Source organism: Fundulus heteroclitus, chromosome 14 (genome assembly GCF_011125445.2).
Source record: "Fundulus heteroclitus isolate FHET01 chromosome 14, MU-UCD_Fhet_4.1, whole genome shotgun sequence".
Classification (NCBI taxonomy): domain Eukaryota; kingdom Metazoa; phylum Chordata; class Actinopteri; order Cyprinodontiformes; family Fundulidae; genus Fundulus; species Fundulus heteroclitus.
Genome location: NC_046374.1, coordinates 4,454,804 through 4,478,390, shown reverse-complemented (window position 1 = coordinate 4,478,390; position 23,587 = coordinate 4,454,804). Strand labels below are relative to the sequence as shown.

Sequence of the window (23,587 nt, the reverse complement as noted above, 5' to 3'; positions counted from 1 at the left end):
AGATGTTGATGAAATATGTTAACAATTAAGCACCTTTATTTAAAAAGGTTATCGCCAACAGATTCTCTTTATACAACATGATACGTTTTCAACATCTACCATTTGTTTAAAGGGCATATTTGGGCAAAAATCTACTTTTTGAGCTTTTAACAGTGTCATAATGCTGTTCTTTAATCAAAATCATGCCCAAAGTGGTAGTTTGCTTGAATAATGCATGTTTGAGTAGACCCTCCCTGTCCTGGAAAACAAGTGGTCCATGACTGTCTACATAGAGCGGTCATTACCTGCCCCCTCCAGGAATTACCTACCTTGACCAAGCTATTCCTGCCCAGTAACCTACACGCCCAGGAACGGGCGTGTAGGTTACTGGCGCCTGATAGATGCTCCTACAGCTTGATGACGCATTGAAGTGAGCCAGGCAGAATTTCACTGCATTGTCCCGGTAAATCGTTTACAAGAAAACCTTAATATCAAGCGACCAACTGCAGGCGATCAACATGAAAAAATTCACCTTGTACGCGTTCGATGTGAATGCACCTTTAAACTTTGTCAAGCTTTGTTGTCATATCAACAGTGTCATTTAGCTCAAATGTACATTGCTTATATGAAGTTGGAAGACAAAGTCTGTTTATAGACGCTCTTCCATCAACCTTTTTCAATGCGCATTGGATGGAAACACAGCTTGTGTCTTGTTGATCCACTATGCAAAGGTACTGCTTATAAGGTCGAGTTTACCTTTAACTCTTCAGACTGAAAAAGTCTCTTGAAAAGACAAAATGTTTCAACAAAGAACCAGTTAAGAGAGGACCTACTCTATTTTTTTGCATGATATAGAACCGTTAAACATTGCTGTAAATGTTTACAGCTAATTAGTATTTTTTTGATTAAAGTAGGCTAAAGTGGGCGGGATACGCAGGAACAGGAGGGGAGGGGGCTGTGTTGAGCATGGGGGAAGAACCCGCAAGCTTGATTTGCCACATTAAATTATGGAGAGTGAACAGAGCTATGCTTGTAGTTACACCATGGTTTGGTCTTTTGCGGTGGAGGATCCCCCCCCCCCCCCCCACCCACTTGTTCCCGGAGTTTGAGGGAGGGTTTGTGGAGCCAAACAGGCCAGAGCCACTTGCTCAAGGCGCTGACTCAGTGAAGCCCAAAGCAGGTGCTGCAGAGGCAGTGATGGACGGGATCAGTCCAGTTATAAATTATATTTATTTTCCACTTTGTAATCCAGACGGGATCACCGGCAGCTTTGCGCATCATGATTCATTTGCAATGTGGACAAAGAATTGTTACTCTTCTTCTTGCTCTGACTGCAGCAAGCAGGTTTCAATACAAAGGAAGGCAGAGAGGGAAGTTCACAGCAACCGTGGTGAAGTTACTTCTAGGTTGGATAGTGGATATTCGTGCTCCATGGCTTCAGTGGCGTCTGCCTCCTGTTCGAGCCGATAAAGGGAGGCTGATATGGGGCTGCCGCTCTCCGTCTTCTGGCGGACTGTTGAAGCCGCAGAGCACAAATGTCCAATATCCAAAGTCTTACACCAGCCCCTTCCCGGCTGCCTCAAGACATTAACAGCAGAATAATTGAGTGCTTTCATGTAAATTTGCCAATAACACAAAAAGTCGGTATATTTGTTTTTAGTCGCTTTTGTGAAGAAGTCTCAAGAGGGTTTGAAAAGTGCAACAGTACTCGCTATGGAAGCACAAGATGGAGGGAGTGGTGTTTTTTTTTTTTTTTTTTTTTTTTAAATTGAGCTGACTTTATACCCCAGAGCGGCAGAGCTACCAACGTATTATGGTAGCTCTGTACTGCATTATGTCAGGTCAACCGAAAGCAATGTTAATTCGAAATTCACTGCAAGAGCACCGTTTAACCCAAGGAGGACTCCATACTGACAATTTTAGACACAAAACCAGGATTTCAACAGATATGCACTAATTTTTCAAAATAATGACCAGGATATGTAGACAGCATAACATCAACTGCATAACCGATAAAGATGTGGTAATAATAACAGTCGGTAGTCAGCTGTGTACTTTGCCAAAGGAATAGATAAGGGGAATCAAACTTTTTGGTTTCAGACATTTATTTTGAACGATAAACTTTAGCGACGTTTTATCTAATGAAAATTTTCTAAAACTAATTGATGCTCCAATGCTTTGTACAAGTGGCCTTACACTTGTAAGCTTTATATTCGAGGACCAGAGCTGTGCTTGGAAAAACTAATCTCGAACATTTTCGTTTTTTTCCTTTTTATTTCGATATTTTCTGTTTACAGTATTCAACCAAAGCAACAAGTTTTCCCTTTAAAATTAGTGTTAAACCTAAAAACCTAGTACATTTCCTATAACATCTCCATTGTAAGAGTATGGAGATGGTAATTACATACATCTTCAAGAGTTCAAAGTGAACATTCCTATTCCACATGGAGTGTGTGTGTGTGTGTGTGTGTGTGTGTGTGTGTGTGTGTGTGTGTGTGTGTGTGTGTGTGTGGTGCTAAACTGAGCAAGAAAATTATCTATGAGGGTCCCGCTGAGGGGAGTGCATGAAGTTAGCAGGCCTACTGCCCAGAGGGAAGAAATGTTACCTGATAAGTGGGTTAGTATAGCTGTCAAGACATGCTCTGCAAGATGGTAGGCTTCAGCTACCCATTCGTCTATGGCTTCCACCTCACTGGAATATGTGCCGTCAAACACACGGTCGCTTTGGGAACAAGGATGTTTGGTGTCTGAGGAGAAGCATGATGGCTGTGTAGGGGTAACATCTGACTTTGGTTGATTCTGTTCTGTGACTTCACACTGAGGATTCACCGACTCCTCCACTTCTTCTTGGCTAATGCCTAGATCTTTGAGAGCACTGATTGTAAGATGTTCTTGATCAAAATCCACCACCATGCCTGGAGAAGCCTGGGAGACAGAAGAAACAACCTTGCTGGGCTCATCGTATGGCAGCCCCTGATCCACAAGGTCAGCTTCTTCATCCTGCTTTGATTTCAGACACTCTCTCATGAACTCCACAAAACTATCAATAGGTTCAGAAGCTGGGTTGCCAGTGACGGTTCTGTCTGGACTGCATTTTGTCTCATCTGCATTGTGACCGGTTTTGGGATCTTGTTGAATGTGTGAAACTGGTTTCTGAGATGGAAGTATGTTGCTATTTTCCATATTATCTGCATCAATGCTGGCAATGGTCTTCTTAATAACGTCTTGTCCCTCAACTCTGGTTATTGTTTCATGTTGGAAACAGGAATATGGGTTTTCAGGATAATCTTCTAAAGATGGCTGACTATCAGACTTGGTAATGTCATCACCATTGAGGGAAATGGCGCTGTCCAAATCCAGTTTGTCTTCGGCATCATCAATTTGAACAGGATCAGACAAAAAACGTTCCTTAGCATTGTTTAACTTTTTAACTTCCATGTGATCCAGGGAAGAGCTTATATCAAAGTCATAATCAAAGGACTGTCTGTCATAAATATCATCCTGCATGAAGCTGGAAATATGAGGAGGAACAGGTTTTATGTAATCCTCTTCTGCAGCTGTATTGCTATTTTCTTTGTCCGAAGGCTGGCGGCAAGGAGCTGATTCTTGAGATGACAGATCAGTTGTGGGGGATTTAAACAGAATTTCCTGGGCTTCATCTGACCAATCATCGTCATTGTCTGGGAAATCCACTTCTTCATTGTCAACAACAAAAATGGAAGTTGGATTGCTAATTTCATTTGAAATGGACTGCGATTTGTCAGGCTGTAAGTCCACTGAGCCTGTTGGATTGGGAAAGACATCCGATTTTAAGGCAGAAGTCGTATCACCCGTTTCAGAAGTAGGCTTGATGATCTTGTGTTTTGGGGAGTATTCAGACTCTGAGTCTACAGGTGAGGATGGAGGTGAATAACCTTCCATAAATTCAGTTTCTAATGGCCGTGCTCTGGGAACTTTATTTTCAGCATTTTCTGGGTCTGGTTCTGAGGTGCTTATGGGGCCCATGTCTGGTCCTTTTACATCCTCATTGTCTTCATCTTCCTCGGGTTCCATCTCCTCTTCACTGTAATTGGGCTCATCAGTCTCAATTACGTTTATGGTTGGAACCTGCATTAGTTTTCTCTCAAACTTTGGCGGGATTGCCTCTTTTTCAGTGGTGGAAAGATCAGAAGCTGCGCATGTAGGGGATGTGGTCTCATCAATAGAATTTTGATCCAAAGATTGAGATGAAGCAGACCCATGTTCAACAACATGATCTTCAATGACCGTATCATCTGACTCTCCTGAACTGTCTCCTTCATTTGCCTCTGGCTGCTCCAATTCCCCAGCCCAAATGCCTTTCATCTCTTTAGAAACGTTCTGATTAGCAGCAGTGCAAGCTGGAGGGGATGAAGGAGGAGATGTGGAACCAAAGCCTGCAGGAGGTGCAGGTGAAGCTGTCGTCGCCATGTCAAGATTAGATGAATCTTCTGGACTTGATTTTTCCTGATGATCCCACATGTAAGCAGTTGGCAAAAAGCTAACATCAAACTCTTCAACTCCCATTTTTTTCTGTTCACCAACAAGCTCTTTTGGTTTTGGGCTTTCAACAGGACAATCCATGAAAGCATCAGGAACATCAGCAAAGGTAGCCGACATATCTGTGTCCGTCTCCTTCATCGAGCTCAAATTAGTGCTTTTGATTAAGCCAGCAGCATCAAAATCTGGCACAGGAGGTAAATGTGCCTTCATCCACTGTTCTGTCTCTTCAAATTCACCAACATGCTTCAAGTCTCCAAGGATTTCAAATGGTGATTCTGGTGACTCCTTATCAGCTGAATCTTCCATTTTCTGAGGAGCTTGTGTAATTTTTTCATCTGGCGATTTGGGACCCTCAGCTTGAGATCTGGGCATGTCAACTGCACATTTGGAGCCCTCGGTGGGAGATTTGGGCCCTTCAGCTGTGAATTTGGAGCCTTCTGTGGGAGATTTGGGGCCCTCAGCTGTGAATTTGGAGCCTTCTGTGGGAGATTTGGGGCCTTCAGCTGTGAATGTGGAGTCTTCTGTGGGAGATTTGGGGCCTTCAGCTGTGAATTTGGAGCCTTCTGTGGGAGATTTGGGACCTTCAGCTGTGAATTTGGAGCCTTCTGTGGGAGATTTGGGACCTTCAGCTGTGAATTTGGAGCCTTCTGTGGGAGATTTGGGACCTTCAGCTGTGAATTTGGAGCCTTCTGTGGGAGATTTGGGACCTTCAGCTGTGAATTTGGAGCCTTCTGTGGGAGATTTGGGACCTTCAGCTGTGAATTTGGAGCCTTCTGTGGGAGATTTGGGACCTTCAGCTGTGAATTTGGAGCCTTCTGTGGGAGATTTGGGACCTTCAGCTGTGAATTTGGAGCCTTCTGTGGGAGATTTGGGACCTTCAGCTGTGAATTTGGAGCCTTCTGTGGGAGATTTGGGTCCTTCAGCTGTGAATTTGGAGCCTTCTGTGGGAGATTTGGGTCCTTCAGCTGTGTATTTGGAGCCTTCTGTGGGAGATTTGGGCCCCTCGACAACAGATTTATCATTGTGTCGTTCCCTGTAGTGAGTGAAAGTTCCATTACCCCTAAAATCAGGTTCCTTTTTTTTGGCTGCAAGAGCTTCTAGTGCCTTAATCCGTTCTGAAACAGGAGACACCTTTATTGGGGAATCTTGTCCATCTGTTGGAGATGTGTCACTGCTGTAATTACTGGGGGAGAATGAGCCTGGTTGGGAAGAAAAGCGCAATGATGTGGCTACAGCTTCAGTGGACTTGTCAGAACCCAGGACCCCTCTCTTGTCTGCATCATTATGAACAGGCAAAAGTGAAGAGGACAAAAGTGGGGAGATTGAGAGTCACTACTACTGAGCTTCCATGCACTTCTATTACCATTAGGCTATGCCTTAAGGTAGCAGCCCAAGCATTCATGCATAGCATCATGAAAATGTAAAAACTATAGAGATGGTTTCTCAATTTTGCATGCTTCTCTTAACTACTTAGAATCTAAACTAAGCATCATGAAGCAATCAACCTGACAACTTATCTCTCTTATGAACAGTGTGGCTATGACTATGCAATATTGCATAACAAATGTATATAGCTAGACACAGTAAATACTTGTAGGTTCAAACAGTTTCTTTTTGACTGCATTGGTTTGTTTCTATTTAGCATATGGTTAAGTAGCAAAAACAGAATGTCTGTAAAAGGGGCAATTTTCTCAAACTTCCTCTGCCATTCAGGCAACTAAAGATTTAAAACAAACTGACATGACCATCTCAGTAATTGTTTGATCATATGCATAAGTATGTGAGTTTATTAATTTGCTAATATGTAATCTGTACATACTCATGAATGTAGTATCAGTAGAATTTCCTGTCCATGTCCAGACTGATCTGTGCACATTTTGTTATAGCTGCCCCAAAGCAAAATCTTGCATTCCTGCTGAGCGTACACAGTGCAACGCATTCAGCACCATGAGAACTACCAATGAAATATATCCAGTCAGCCACGTTAAAGAAATTCCTGAGAGTGTCTGTGTTCACAAGTTGATTTGTGGTTCAAAATCTCATTGGTGTGTCAACTTCAAACTTTGAACCCTATTTTTAAAGAATTTCACTCTCAAATTAATCTTGGTGCATGTGACAAATATGAAAACCTTTTTGGAGGCGTTTGAAAGAAAACTCAGCTCCTGAGGGCCAGATAAATAAATAAAGTTTATTTATCTGGCCCCAGGTATGTTAAAAAAAGTCTTATTTATATCCTGAATCCTACCCAATTTACCCCCGCCCCCAAGTTTTAATACATTGTTTATTTCAATACAAATCAATCCACTACAGTCAAATTTAACTTACTGTCAGGTTTCATGCAATTATAAGCCAATACAGTCACATTCAGTCAATCACCAAGAGCCAAATATGAAAAAGTTGTTTAAGGAAACTTTATCAAAGTAGGTCTGCTTTTATCAACTTCAATCCAAGTCAGATGGGATATACAAAATGTCAGTGATGGATCTGCTAAACTGACAGCTCTTCAGCTTCAGGGCGAGGTCATCTTTACATTTTCCTTTTGCTTTCTGCATGACTTTCTTCTGAAGAAGCCTGTAGTTTAGGCAATTATGTTTGGGACCTGATTAGCAGTCCCGGTTTTAAAATAAAAATAAGCAGGTCAAATTGCTATGACAAAATATATTCACCAGATGGAGGTGCTATTTTGTACGAATATACAACATTAACCAATTCTAAAAGCTATCAAGGGATAGGAACAAACGTCCATCTACAATCTTATGGCAGTTCCTTAGTTTGTCTTTGAGAGGAAAGTCTAACAGGAACACACCAAAGTACTGGATATCTAATTCCACTGCTAAAAGTGAAAGGAGGGACGCTTCCAACAATATGTTTGATCAACTCCATAAGTAAATGCTACTTGAATGGACAATGAAACAGAATCGTGTAACTGGTCTAGATCAGTCATCTCTATAGGTTACAAACTTTTGCAGCTCATCTTTTTAATGTTCTTAAATTTGCATACTTCCAGTCTGTGTCAGATGCCTTCTGTCAGTTTGAAGGCTGGTTTTCAGATTTGATTTGAAAAGTTTAAAATGGACAGGTCCTATTTTAGCAAAATGGTCTCAACATTCACACCGAGTAAGACCACTCGGTGAGTCTAGGCTGGCGTCTTGATCTACTGAAACACAGAGGGGATAAAGTTTGGCAGCGGCTGCTCCAAATGTACGGATCAGTTCACCGGTCCATTCATGATAGGAAAATACTGGAATATTTACTCAAGAATAAACTCTTTACTTTTTAACTCAAATACAGCATTTAAATGTATTTTTTTTCTGGATTGAATTGGGCCTTTCTACCGTGTTTAATTGTCATTACTATTTTGTTGTTAAGATTACTTTTTCACTGGGCTTCCCATTTTCTTTTTAAATATCTTGTTACGTGACTAATTGGGAAGCACCAACATGCCCTTGTATCTGTAGACATGGACCATTTTAGTGGAGCCCAAATGACTATCTCACTTTGTCTTGAATTGGACCACCACCTCCTCTGCTTCACAATACAATGGCTTGTTGAAACTGGGACACAAACACGGACTTTCCAAGTGACCAACAGTGCTGTAGTCTTTTGGCTCTGCGCTTGTAAACAAATTCCCAAACAGTGCTGTGACAATTACATTCACAGCCCTAGAGCTATTCGACCAAGAATAATGAATCACGAGTTGTTTTAGAAAAAAAAAAAACATACTGCAGAAGCACTGAGTATCCAGCCACATCAATAAATCATAGACTAGTTCAACTTTTAATGGTAAGACAAGCCTCTTTCTAAGTCAAGAAAAAGACCTACAGAGTATATTGTTAGGCTTTGCAGGTGCATCTCCATCACTGACACGCCAGTCATCTGGGTTGAGATTGAAATGGGCCCATTTTCTTTGATCGGCTCAAAGCTGACAGCTGTGGGGGCGCCCTTCACTACTCTATGCTCCTTCCAGCACTTTCTCTGGTCTCGAACTATATGAAGAAACATGCTAGCTGTTTGGTTTTTGAAGTGCAATTCTGTGAGGTTTTTGTCAGCAACAGTTGCCGTACCTGGAGTAGAAAGATGTCATATGACCGTGAGCTTCTGAGTGAAGGTACGTTATCAAGCTAAGAAGATGTATGACTTATTAATCTGCCTCATCTGATGACTTCACACCTTGAAAGCATAGGAACATACATTTGCTGCGGTCCAACTACGAAGGTCCAAAGATGTACGTAGTTCTTGGCATAGCTGGTACGGACTGAGTTGAAGCTCAACACATAAGATGGACTCAAACAGCTCAATTTGAAATTGAGCTGTTTGACAATTGTATTCAATTGTCAAACAGCTCAATTTCAATTGCAAACAATTGTATTCTGCTATTGTTGATGTTTTCTATTTCAGCCATTTCATTGCAAAAGTCAGCAAAAGCGGACTGTCTGGCTAGCTTGTTAGCTTCCACCTCTCCGAGGATTTATTTCACTTCCTAAAAAGCTCGTAATGTTATGACATCTTTCTACAGCAGGTAAGGTCACCAATACTGATAACTTCACAGAAAGAACCATACTTCAAATAACAGCAATCAGGACCAACCTTTTAAAACCAAACTATACCTTAATAACTTTGACTGACCCATGTGTACAAGTCTCAAAATAATTGCTAAGAATATGTTGAGATTTGGACAAACAGGTTCTATTTTTCAGTGTGAAAGGCTATTTTGGCAGTTCATCAACGCTGATGCAGCACTTAATACCACAGCTATAGGATAGCAATCTACTCAGAAGACCAACAACTGAACAACAGTTTTTAAAATTATTCCTACTTTTTCAAAGAATTCCATTTTTTCTGAACAGAAGAATTTACATTCACAAGTTAAATTACCAAGTAATAATCTGGAATAGTTTGGATTTATTTCTACTAGTGATTCTGGCTTAACATTCTCTTTACACAAGTGAACTGTTGCTACATCCCTGACAGGACTTGGTGAAACTGACTGACTGACTGGTTGTCCCATCTACTTGGTTTGATGCTGCCTTATCCACAGCAGGACAAGGAAATATTTCTATCAAACTGGCCTGTGTGATTTTACAACTGACCATGTTTTGGTTAATTTCACTGGTTTACGTTGTTATTGTCAACTCAAGCAATGTTATCAATTCAAAACTTTATTCATGAAATACTTCTTAAAAATCAGTTAAGGTCAACAGGGATGGTGCCTTTCTATGGCGTTATACACAGTTTCACTGTGGCTGGAAAAACATGGCAGCTATAGTAAGGCAACAATCCACAGGTCAAAAAGAGGCTGTAAAAAAGTAACAACTGCTTAAAGAAAACTTACTTTGAATGTTTTATGGTTTAAGACATGCACAAACCCTACTGAGCAATAAGCAACTACGAGGATGGAACATGAGTGAGGAGCAACAGGCAATGGAAGGCCCAGACCACTAGGTGGTGGATGGTATCTCCAGTGCCACTCATCCTCTGGAGACATAGCTGATACTGGGGGAGGGGTATGCAGATACTAGGGCAGCTCGAAGGTAGGAACAACCTCCCGGGACACAAACCTGTTCTACTTTTAGGTTTCTGTGCACAATGTGAACTTGAACTTCTCTGCTTTCTTAAAATAAGGTGGCAATCTTGGGATTATCCTGAACTTGCAGTCAGTGATGCTGACCTAAATAATGCTTGCTAGCAGCTGGTAAACTAAAATGGATTAGGCTCCTGGCATCACAGGAAGCTAAGTTTTCCAGGTGCAATGCTTAGGGTCTAAGGACTGAAGATGGGCGAAGAGCAGATGTGTCGATTCGTCAGTTGAACAGACTGGTTCTAACTGCAGGTAATGGCTGCTGGTGATTTGAACTAATTAGTTTGATAAGCCCTATGTTATAAAAATGGCATCAATTAACTGGTATAATAGATATAAATGTCTTTAAAAGCTTTTCTGTAGAGTTACTGCTGCTCAGGACACAGCCATGCATAGCTGCACATCTTGCAAGCCTAAAATAAACTCCCAATGAAAACCTGTCAGAGGTTGAGCTGGCTGTTTTGGGCATAAGCTGGGAAGGTTGCATATCGGGTTACAACAGAGGTGAGACACTGAGAAAATTACTGATGCTTTAAATCCCTGAAAAGTTGGGGAGACCCTTATCTGGCCAATTACAGTTAGGAGTTAGTAGTACTGGAAATAGATGTGGATAAGCATGTTTGTAATAAAGAAGGTGGGTCAGGACTAGTTGAGCTGAGGAAGCAGCTGTGATCAGGGTGGGAGCTGCTATTTTTAACCAACTAGTTTGTGGCATTTTTATTCACAGCCTCACAAGCAGGAGAGGGGCACTAGAAAGAGGGATGAAGAGCAGTAAAGCAACAGGCCAGCAAAAAAAAAAAAAACAAAAAAAAAAAAACAATATCCAGGAATAGAGCAGGTGAGCAGCATTAAAGAATCCATAGACTTGCCTTGAGGAGACTGAATGAGAGATACAGGCGGAGAGGAAAGAAAGGAATCTGAAAAGATGGGAAAAAAAGGACAGAAGAATGATCATACTAGAAGAAAAAAAACTTCTACTGAAACCCATCCAAATAAAGACATTCAAATCAAGAGAGGACTTATTCAATCTTAACTCGAAATGCTATACAACTTAGATCTAAGAGTGAAGAAGAGCAATGTTAAAGAGAAATGCTCCAAGCATTTCATATCTAGACCTGTAAATCAAAAATGACCCATGCACCTACATTTCAGACCCAAAACCTATTTCAAAAAATTTCAAAGCCAATAAAGTTTAGATAAGAAACAGACAAAAAACACCTAATCGTTATGAATTATTTGATGCTATGAAAGGTGGAGATACATTAACCATTTAATCACAGTAAAAAGGCTACCAGAGGTTTTATGGCACCTTACCGAGTACTGGAGGTTTAAGCTGCTTCACCTTTAGAAGTACAAAGGAAAAGCTTTGATCACAAACAGGCTAACGTTTCCTAAAGCATGAGACCACCTGTCTGTCGCCTGCAACCATCTCTCTCTGAAGCTCTACTCTTACAGTTTTGGGTTAGTGTTACAACACACAAGTAGACTTTCCAAATCCTGAAACTTTTACATGACGATACCCTGGTGGAACTAAATCAAAACGAATAAAAAACATGAAGCAGTTTCTCTAAATAAAACCCACGTAAAAGGTTTACAATGCATTAAACCCAAAGCTGCAAAAAAGGAGATGTATGGTGACAGATGATGAAGCTTGAATTATGGGGCAAAAACAGTATTTTCTATTTTAAGGAAAGTTGTCTGAGATCAGGAAAAAATACATTTTGAGAAATCAGGAACCGAGATCAGGAAAAATCCCATATGAACATTATGCCTACTTGTAGGGAGCTATTCAATTAGACAACTGGACTGCCCTGTAAAAAGTGTACTGGACCACGTTTAACATTCTACATTTGAATATATTATAAAAGAGGAAGTCATTAGTTGACTAGAATTCTTCTTTGAGGCTTTGCAAAGATCTCTCCTCAACTGTGGGAATGTTTCTTCCCCAGAGACAGGGTGGGGTGTTGCCCATGGGCCAAGCTCAAATGGAGTTAACACAAGCTGGGCAGGTTAAGCGTGGTGCAACAACATTCCTTCAGTCAAATTCAGCACACCACTCCTTCACTTTTTAAACAACAATGCTAAGTCTCAGTCTTATCCAGAGGTGTGAGGCAAACTGATAGAGGCAGAGTAAAGAAAGGCAGAACTTCCTCTAAGGCAGTGGTTCTCAACCTTTTTTGAACAAATGTCCCTCTGACCATTCCATGATCCTTATACCACCCTCGCCTTGCCAAAAAACTACAGGGTGATGGTGCTTTAAGTGTTCTTGTAGTAAGCAGTGTGTTAAGACTGAAGGACTTCAGTTGGCACAGGTTTTATGACGAGAGAAGTCATTGTTTAGCTTTAAAATCCCTGTTTCTATTGGACTGGAGCTGTACTGTTGCCCCTAACAAGTTGGTGTGCTGCTGAGCACATCTGGTAATTTTACAGGAAATTAAAGCATTGATTTTACACATTACCATCAAAATGTATGTTTCTGAGACATAGTAGGTCATGTTTGTACATTACTTAAATGGAGAAACTGGTAAAACAACATGGAAATGTTTTAGTTGTAATGTGACAATGAGCCCTTGAGTTACTAAAAGCACTTTAGTAAGTGTCCTTTGCTTGGTCGACCACTGCTAGCTTTTCACATCTGCACACTTGGAAGTCAGTTTTAGCCTGAGTGCGCCAGAGCTAACCAGGTTAAGCCAGTTCTGATATTTCGTTTGCATGTGGAGAGGTTGGCTGAATCCTTGCTCCACAAGATATGACATGGGGAAAGCGAGGAGCAGGAGACGGACCCTGTCCCACAGCGGACATGGGCCACGAGGAGGACATTGTTGTTGGCCGTGGTGGTCGCATCCAGTGTATGCGGCGGGCCACACTGTCATTACTGAGCGGGATGACCTTGGTGACTGGCGCCGGGTTGCGCTGCATGATGGTGGAGATCGCCTCCTTTATTGTGGGAATAACAAGAGACTCCCCCCAAGTGAACGGTAAGCTGGCCTTTGCAATGAGTAGTGCTATATTACAAGATGCCACCAACTAGGGATGGCTGATATATTGAGTATACTCGATGTATCTCAAGTTTTCCTCCGCGCAATAGTTAAAATGACTATCACGACCATCGCATGTAAATTTTCTTGGCAAGATTGAGCCGCTGCATTTAATTCACCATGAGTTTAGATTTTCACACATGCTGTGAACGCATTACTCGCTCCTGCTATAAACCAGAAAGTGCTCTGGCGCGCGCGCGCACACAACAACGAACCCGTGCGCTTACTTAACGCTGACAAGACAGCAAGAACTATGGCGACAGCGAGCTTTTCAGGCAGTGGAAGGATGTCGAAGAAAACGCGGTAATTTACAAAACATATTTTTGAGATGCTCTGAATATGTAGCTGCGACTGGTCATTTGATTTTATAGTCACTATAAGCTTTTGTTTTTGGGATTGTCACATTTTTATGATACCTTTTATTTCAGGTGTATTTTGTGTCAGATTTTTCCTTGGTGTCCCTTTTGGCCGCTGGGATGTTCTGCTTTTTAAGGTCCAGTGTTGACCATGAAAGTAGTGCTGGGCGATAAAATCGATTTAATCGATTAATTCGAATTTACCATTCTTTAAGATTTCATTTTTGGAAAATCTGGATTTTATTTTGCCAATACACTCATTGGGTTTCCATGAAGAGAACAGCATGTGATGCAGAATAAGCTTATATGTTTATGCAAATGTATTGTCAAAATGTTAAATAGAAACTTTTTTTTACCATAATACAAGGTACTTCATTTACTTATTTACTTTTTTTTAACTTAGTTTGAAGTTCACAAGTGCAGTGAAGCCTGTTCTTAGCTCAATGTGTAATACCACTAGCAGCAAATGTTTTGTTATATTTTCATTGTTTATAATGGCACGGCTGCCATCTTGTTTTACAAGCATGTTTCACAGCTTGTTTTTAGTTGCACTTTGAATTCAGGTCAACTCCCTGATGAAATGCTTGACATAAAAGCAAGGTTTTAAAATAATTTCTTTAATTAAACAAAAAGGAGGGGAAAAAAATAAATAAAAAAATCGATTAATCGGATTTGGTATAATAAAATCGGAGATTTATTTTTTAATCCATATCGCCCAGCCCTACATGAAAGAGCTTTAATGTGACAATATTGTAATTTGTGAAAAGCTTCTATGTGCAACTGTGGTGGGAAAAAAATGGGTAAAATAAAACATTTTATTTTTGTTTTTTTATTTTGCAATCAATTTTTCAAACAAAAGAAAAATTGGCAAGTTAATATGAGATATACCAATGCAACTTTAGGCACTATTTGGCTAAAAACATTTGTTATTCAAGGTTATTTCAACATATCGCGATATATATCGTGTATCGTGATATAGCCCAAAGATATCGGGATATTAGATTTTCTTCATATCGCCCACACCTACCACCAACCCACTCTCTGTCTGGTTGACGCTGTTAGTGAACATGCTGTTGATTGTAGGGCACCTTGAATGATGATCCCTCAGAGACTGGAAGTAGGTAGAGTCTTTTGATGCCTTGTCAGGATGTTTTTGACAGATTCTCCAGTAGCCGTGAAGGATTTCATTGCCTTGTTAGAGAAACCATGCTCACATAGCAGGCACATTGGCAGGTGTACATTTGTGGGTAATGGAATAAACCCATAATTTCTATAATTTGCATTGTATTGTCTGCAGTTCTTCCTGTTTTCCTCCATGTTTGATTGAAATGTTGTGTGTGATTAAACCTGGTTACATTATCATGCTTGTCTAAATTTTCATTGGCTATTTAAGTTTTAGCCCACAAAGATAAGGTGACAGCTGTCAAAAGTAGCGTTTGTGTTTCCTGGGTTTTGCTGCTGCTGTGGTGGATTTGTTTGGGCGTTACTACGGAGACTGTTCCTGTTTGGCTTCTCCGCTCAATCAGTGAGCAGAGGGGAGATCTCCAGGGGTGATGTTGGGGTTTACTTCCTTTTACCCAGCAGTGGCAGCAGCAGACTCGGGTTCTTGGTCTCAGACTTTATTTTTAGTTGGGAAACCATGGAAGTTTAAAATGTAGAGTTCAAATGAACTTTGTACAAGCCAAATTGTGGCGCCCCCATCGGTGCCTGAGCGCCCACATACCAGCGCCCCCCTAAACATTTATAACGCCTCCCAGGGGGCGGTACCTCCCCGTTGAGAAACCATAGTCTACTCAGTCTACAGGAAATACACACAAACCTATATTACATGCATTGGTACCAACTGCACTAATCCAATATGGGTTTTCTTTTAAATTGTTTCCACTGACTCTTCCTACATACGCAATGTGATGTTGCCAATCTAAATGAAAATCACCAAGCACAGGAAGGCCTGTGTAAAGCTACAGTAAATCAATGCTTTAACGTGTTATCTAAATGTCAATCAAATGTGACAGTCCCTCTTAAATTCCAAGCTGGACAACATTGCCATTTTGTTTAATTAAATCGTGGAAAGGTGCTACGGACTGCTGAGCTGATTTCGAACAGCGTTTAACTCCAACATTATATGTCGAAATGCACATGGATGATGCGAGTCAAACTACAAAGTGTGCGCTCTCTTCTCTCCGGACATTTTCATTAATGAGGTGGGCTGTGCTTACACAAAGTCACGCAAGGGATTGTGGGATTCCTTGTAGCTCCTTGCTAGGGCTAGTTTCACCTAGGTTACTAGGTGAAACTAGCCGCGAGAGGAAGGATACATGCGTGTTTTCCTACCTCCATTCTTACTGACTCAAAAAAAATAAAATAATAATTAAGATGCACTGTCTTTAAATTTGCATGTTAAAACAGAATCCATGAGCTATAGAAAGTGGCTTTTTGGATCACCGCAGCATTATAATGTAATGCAATCAGCTAAGTCTAACAAGATGAACTGTGACAGTCACACAGCATCAGGAAATACTTGTTTAACATTTAAGGATTTTTTTAAGAATGTGAATAAGATAAAGAAGCAGCAAGAACTGGGTGATATGGGCCAAATTCCGGCTTTAACACTTTGTCTATGTATCAATAAAGATTTGTTGCTTTATAAACAGAACAGTCCTGTGGTACAGTAAGTTACATACAAAAAGTTAGTATTTAGCAGTCAGCTTTGTCCCTGGGGCCTTGGCATCCACAGCCTACTCTATGAATAAAAAGGACACCTCTGCAGACCTGCCTGCATTTCCTACCAGGGTTTCGTCCTGTTCCGTCCATCCCTGGGGCTTTCTGATTGCCTTTTTAACCTCATTGACATGATGTGATCCAGCACTGACTGGAGAGAGGAGTGTCAGCTTGGCAACACATGAAGAAATGGAGGTGCTGGTTCATTAACCAGCATAATGGTAAATTATAAAATTAAAGTAATGAGCATGTGTGCATGCGAAACTTTGGGAAAGAAGATCTGGGACTGAGAGACGCAGCTCAAAAACTTCAGTCACAACATCTTTGTGCCTATTGCATTGGTTTTAGCAGATGAGCAACAGAGGACATAATTAAGACTACAGATCCCTACATGCAATCTGACAGATGCAACAATCTGTTTATCACAAGATGACAAAGATTGACTGAGATGACATGTATCAAATAATTCACCAACAAACCAAACCCATCTGATGTAATATGGTTTGAGAAATGAGGGCCTCATTAGGAAGTGTGCCACTTCCTTGGTGACTGCTCTCACTCATCTGTGCACGTCAAAAATTGTCTCAGCAAGAAACTGCTGAAAATGTGAGGGCCAAGCCATCTGGTAGTAGGACTAAAAAGTAAACCTAGTAAAGATTACTGGGAAAAACCTTCATCTGGTTAGGTCCCAGTCATACATAACCCACCACAGCTATGTGGTGACAACAAGAACAGCACTTTCAGAAAGGCAATACAAGCCATGTAGAGCATTTTATCACATAAAATCCCAACTACTTGAACAGATCGACAGAATCATTGTTGAACAAGCAGAAAAATTAGCATACACATTTATATCTTAAAAATAAAAAATCAAAATAGTTAAAATCTGCTAGGTTTTTGTTTTAATTCATTATACAAAGTCTCAAGCCTGTATTTCTTGTAATTTTGATGATTACAGATAACAAAAAATCCAAAATTCTGTCTAAGAAAATATAAATATTGCATAAGTTGAAAAACAATTGACATTTCAAACCAGAATGTCAAGCTTTTGAAAAATATCTTTCTTTCTATTCACTCAATACTTGGTTGTGTCTCATTTTTATCAATCTCTGTATCAATTAGAGCTGGATGATATCGCCAATACCAATACTGGTCGATACAATATAATTCCGATAACAATATAAACAAAAAATAAAACAAAAAAGCCTCAGAAAGACTGCAAAGAATGTCCACAACAGATGCCTGTACATACTTATGACAATTATTTTACCATGTTTATAAAACTCCACCAACATTTTAGGATATTTGCTTTAAAAAAAATAAGACAAAATGACATAAAACCCAGAACGTCAGTCAGTGACAAATGCTGTAAATCGTAGACTGTAATGTATATTGAAATATTGGAAATGTCACATCACCTTTTTTGAATAAAGCTATATCGCAATAAATATCAATATTGAATTATTGTCCACCCATAGTAACAATGCCGCGTGGCATAGCTGCCTTCGGGTAATCTGCATTGTTAGGTCTGGTGTCGCTCATCTTCTTCAACCCATAGATTCTCTACCAGGTTTAAGTCACAGGATTTTGCTGGCCAATCAAGAACAGCAATGAGCAGTAAGAGAAGAGGAAGGGATGTGGCCTTGTATGTTAATAACAGATGGTGCAGCTCTGGACATTTTACAATTAGATAAATGCTTCACACTTAGGATACAGAACAGCTAGCTGTTTGGCTCAGGCCTTTTACAGTTCCAAGAAAGTTCTCGCAAGTTGGGATTAGTGCTGGATGATATAGAATAAAGTATATTGAAAAAAACAGAAATCATACTGATCGATATCAATAATTATCAAAAATTCAAAACATATTTTAAGTACAGCCCTGGTCATTTTATGCTGTTGCTTGATGACTTATTTTTAAATAAAGAACACTGAATTCAAACACAACCCTTAATTCAACCAACTTTTTACCAAAACTGTAAGTCTTAAAAAAGAAAAACTCTCTGAACTCTTTGAAGCATGGTGAAGGAGCTTTCCTAGGTCAGCGTTGTGAATGGTTGGGAGGATGTAAAGACTGTAGTATTAACCTACATGATATGCTAGAATGCAAAAGGAAGGAAAACTGTTCAATTTAACTTTTTATTGACCCACTTTTTTCTATTGAACCAGATGTCTGTCTATTGAAATATATTGATATTGAATTATATTCCAGGCTTAATCATGATAGTAGCGTATGTGCCCCTGTCTGCAAATGCCGGGGCACCCTGTGATATCCCTGCCTCCACCCTCCCCACCTTTAATCAGTATGTTACCTGCAACTTGAGTGACAATAAAATACTAGAATCACTGTATATAAATTGCAAACAGGCATATATTTCAATCACCCCTTTTTCTAATGGGGGGGCTCTGATCATAAGCTGGTTCACCTCCAGCCTGTGTAAAAACCCCTTACACACAATCCGTTGTAACATGCACAGTGAGGTAATGGTCAGAGGAGGCAGAGAAAGCACCGCTTCAGCTTTACTGCATGGGATGTAGTTTGCTATCCTAATGAGGAGTACATTGATGGAGTGACAGAATGCATCACAGACTATAGCAATTTATGTGTGGACTCTACTGTGCCCCTCATGAAAGTTAGGTGTTTCACCAACAGCAAGCCCTGAGATAAATTCTTAACTAAAGGAGAAGAAGGTGGCTTTCAGCTCAGGAAGGAGAGAAGAATCGAGACCAGTACAGAAAAAACTGAGGAAAAAGATCAGAGAGGGAAAAAAACTACAGGAAGAAAATGGCGGCACAGCTGCAAGACAACAACATCAGTGATATTGAAATCAATTTCAGGTCACAAACAGAACACCCAGGCTGTAGGTGACTTGAAATGGGTGAATAATCCGAATCAGCATTCCAGGTGAGGAACATCCTTACCTGACTCCGCCAGATAGATTTGCTCCGCATATCCATCTGGAAACCTTCCGTTGAAGTAACTTTGGGAAGGGGCGAAAATACTGGTTAGCTGATTGGCCTATGTTGGTGATAGACGGGCCAAATGAACCAATCAGATTCGTCGTCGCTCTGTTACGAGCGACGACGAAAACACAACCACAAGCCAAGCTACTCTTGCTGCTGCAGGTAAAGGCTCGTTAGCTCAGCAGAGAAATACTCTGTAATTCCGATAAAACTTGCTCGATAGCCACGCTAACGCTAGTTTCATCGGCTGAAGCCGCCATGTTCTTTAGACTGAACTGACGCGCTTCCCGTTGCGTCACACCTCAACCCGCCTCAAAGCCAACGCTGATTGGACGTTTGTTTGGTGAACGGCTCCAAATTTTCTTTAACGGAGAGTAGCCAGACTGATCTGCGAGTGAAACCTTGAAAGCTCGCGAGATCAGGATGGTCTCACGAGGCTAGGAACATCCTGCAAAAGACTAAACTGAGGATCGCATCAGCTTCAGGCTTTTGAGGTGCTGGGCGGATCAGCTTTATAGCTTCATGGGGCACATCTTCAACATCAGTCTGAAGCAGGGAAGGGTACCCACAGCTGTGGAAAACCTCCTTTGTGGTACCAGTGCCTAAGACCACAAACCTCAACGGCTAGATGCTGGTACCAATAACATTACACCTGATGAAGACCCTTGAGAGGCTGATCCTATACCATTTTGGCCCCCTGGTGAGGTCTTCACTGGCTCCACAGCAGTTTGCATATTAGCCTGGCATCAAGGAGGATAATGCCATCATCTTCCTGCTACATGGAGTTTTGGCCCACCTGGAGAAACCTCAGAGCACAGTGAGGATCAGGTTTCATTTCTCCAGTGCTTTTAACCCCATCCAACTACGACTTCTGAAGGACAAGCTGGAGTGGTCAGCAGTGGACCACCACCTGTCACAGTAGATACTTATTACCTCACTGGTCAACCATAGTATGTGAGGACATGGAGCTGTGTTTCTGACAGGCTGGCCTGCAGTTCAGGAGCACCACAGGGAACTGTGCTGGCACCGTTTCTGTTCACTGCAGATTTCTCCATCAGCTCACCAGGCTGCTAACCTTCAAGATGTTCTCTGATGACTCTGCCATAGTCGGTCTCATCACAGATGAGGACGACTCAGAGTATAGACAGTGGATAAAGAGCTTTGTAGACTGGCACCAGCAGAACCAGCTCAGGTTAAATACAGGGAAAACTAAGGAGCCTGTGGTGGACTCTCACAGGCACACCGATATCAGTTAACATCTCAGGAACTGATGTTGAGATAGTGGACTGAACAATAAACTGGACTGGAGTCACAGCACAGATGCTCTTTACAGGAAGGGTCAGAGCAGACTCTTACCTGCTAATGTCTTTTGGAGTGCAGGGGCGCTCCTTAAGACCGACAATGACTCTGTGGTGGCATCAGCCATCTTCTATGGTGTGGTCTGTTGGAGCAGCAGCTTAACTGTAGCCGAGAGGAAGCAGCTGGATAAACTCATTAGGAGGGGCAGCTCTATCCTGGGATGCCTCCTGCACCCAGTACAGGTGGTGGACCGTAAGAAACATACCACTAATATACAATGTCTCCTATCCCATGCATGGAGCTGCTGCATAGCTGGAGAGCTCTTTCAGTGACAGACCGCTGTATCCCAGATGCTCAAAGGAGCACTTCTGTAGGCGCTTCATCCCAGCTGCTTTTAGACTTCAGGGTTTCCCCCAGTATCTTATAAGCCTGGCAGGCCAGCAGGCTTTACCCCACCCCCAGGCTAAGCGTGGTCTGTTTATTTGAAACGCCTCTATGTTTGAGAGCGACATGAAAGTTCCCGCCTGGGAGAAAACCACTCTGTGTAAATGAACTAATGCGCTAGCTGCTATTAGCTCGACACACACTCCGTCCATGCTGTTCCCCTCCTTCCAGCTGCATGACAACTCTCCCCCCCCAGGCCCCCCCCCCCCCCCCAGTAATCATTTACATTGTCTCTTAGAGGCTGATGTCCATTTACGCATTCTTTAGCTACACAGATGTGTTGCTTGTACAATTTTACATATTTTTCTCACATGGCTGTCTAACTTTAGATTAGATCAGCTTGTTTTTCATTTCTGATTTGGAGTCCAACTCTGTCTGTGTCACGCCCAAATTTCCCCATTAAGGACAGTTAAGGAATGTCTCATCAAAGAGAGCAAGCCCGACGGCAAACATGTTGATATGCTCCCCTTTTTGCACTACAATTTAAAATCTCTAAACATTATGCAATGTTAAAAGTTTGAAGGTCAAAAGACTGTTTTTATATACATTTAGATCTTTGACGTTTTAACAAAAAAAATTTGACAGGGATTATTAAACAAAATTAAAAAAAAGGGTGCATGGCGTAGGTTTTGAAGTTAATATACATTTTCCCCCCATGCATGCCCTTACAATTGCCCGACGTATAAAGTTATCCTCCATTTACCTCAGTTGCCTGTTTAGCATGGATTAGTCAGTTCATGAGAAAGTGATTCAGGGCGAATCCTCTGGGCGTGGGCCTGAGTGTGACGCGCTGCTTGCTCTCGTTCACCTGGCTACTTTGTTGAGTCTCCACTATAATTGACGCATTAGCGAGAGATCACGGGCTAACTTCAATATTTCTAACTTTCTTACCTCAGAAGACATTACGCCTCTAAACAACAGACCTGTGCAGTTGCAGATGCTTTTCTCTTCTCCCATGCACGTGCACAACACTGGTGACATCTCATATTGTTGCCTGAGCGAGCAAACGTTGGCAAGAACTGGAACTTATGCTATGCTCCTTTAAATAAAGGAGCAATAATGAGACCTAGTGTCACAAAACTGATGGCGTACCCCCTCCTTCTCCTCCCTTTCGCAGACTTTCACGCAGGTTACAAAGTCAAGAGAGACGAGGACGTTACGCAAATAAATTCAAGATAATGATTGCAGACTGTTCAGCTACAGTAAGTTGTTATTGTGGATTAAACAGCTTACCCACAAAGACATGGAGATCCTTAAAGGGCCAACAGCCTGCCTCTGACAACAGCCTATGCTGTTCCCTCAATGGTCCGTTGCCGCTGTGAAACACGACCAAATTCACCTCCCACCGACCCCACAGAATTTTTACTTACACGGGACAGGTGTATGATATTGTATCCTGTTCTATTTCTGCTCTCCTTCTCTTACTGGCTCCATGTTTGCAGGCTGCTGCTCTGTTGCCAACATGAAACACCAAATGCTACGCTCCATTTTGGCAACCCTGGGAACTCTCATATGAATGGATCAGAAACCAGGAAATAAATACACTGCACTGAAGTAGTTCTGCATCGTACCTCTAGGTTTGGAAGAAGAAAGACTTGACTAAGACATTGTTGATGGAGAGAATCGATTGTTTATAGGGAATGTTACTTCTATCCCGGGGGACAAATGAGGATGATTGATTAATTTTACAGTAAATTTCTTACTTTTTGCTCCTTTAAATTTAAAATATTTTATGATCAGGGTATAAAGGGGCATTCAAAGCTGTGTAGACTGGAAATGTCAATATTTTTACAAGTGACTTAGGAGACAATGGAAATCATACAAAGCAATACTTGTGATTAGTCAACTATTAAAATAACTGCTAGTTGTAGGCCTAATGTTAACTACAAAATGTCTTACAAAAAGCAACTTCAGCTGCGTGAGCCACATCAGTGTCTGCCATCCATCTCCAGCACTGCCTAGATTAATACAAACAAGATCAGCTCTTTAGCCACATGCTTTACTCCTCAATCCCAAAATCATTCAAAACAAAGCCACAATCAAATAAGTTTAATGAAATAGTCCAGTAATATATTAACTAATTCTCTTTGGACACATCTTTTCATCAAACAATATCCTTTCAGAAATAATAAAAAAAAAAAAAGAACTGGTTGGCAAATGTCCCTCCCAGTTCAGTGCATCCACTTCAGGGCACCCCCCCCCCCCCAAAAAAAAAAAAACAAGAAAATCCACTCATCTTATTCTTTCTATTCTGTTACCCAGTACATTAATATTTTTAAAAACTTAAATGTGGGACAGCAATTTCCCTCTGGGATTATTAAAGTATATCTGATTCTGATTTTACTATACCTTATAAATATGTCTGAGTTTAATAATGTGTGAGAAAACCACACATTAATTCACTCAATATTTATTGCAGGTTCAATAAATTGTTAAATAACGAAGTGCCTGTTTTTTAATTCAGCGTAGTGTAAACCTTTTTTGCCTTTGATGTATGGAAAGACCCTCTAGATAAAAGAGAAACTCTTGATTTTAGGAAAATGGCCACTGATCAATGAATTGTTAGTTGATCGTAGGGGTGCCTGTTTTCCATTGCCACACAAAAGTCTCGGCCACAGTCTGAGATTTCCTGCTGACAGGATCATGTTCGTCACAGCTGAAATGTGACCCTAAAGGATTTACTAAGTTAG

The 23,587-nt window shown here is 41.1% G+C and overlaps 1 protein-coding gene across 3 annotated transcripts in view; it reads right to left on the bottom strand.

Annotated features, from left to right (window-relative positions):
• Positions 1-23,587, bottom strand: part of rtn3 (reticulon 3) — a 39,571-nt gene that overhangs the window by 11,992 nt on the left and 3,992 nt on the right. The window contains exons 2-3 of one of the 3 annotated variants that reach the window (XM_021309540.2): positions 10,948-10,995; positions 2,586-5,774 (exon numbers count right to left, since the gene is read on the bottom strand). The exons of 1 other annotated variant lie outside the window; for it this stretch is intronic. In XM_021309540.2, the coding sequence (XP_021165215.2) occupies positions 2,586-5,774; positions 10,948-10,995 (3,237 nt within the window). The remainder of the gene's footprint in view (positions 1-2,585; positions 5,775-10,947; positions 10,996-23,587) is intronic. One more of the 3 variants, XM_021309538.2, reaches the window with a different exon arrangement.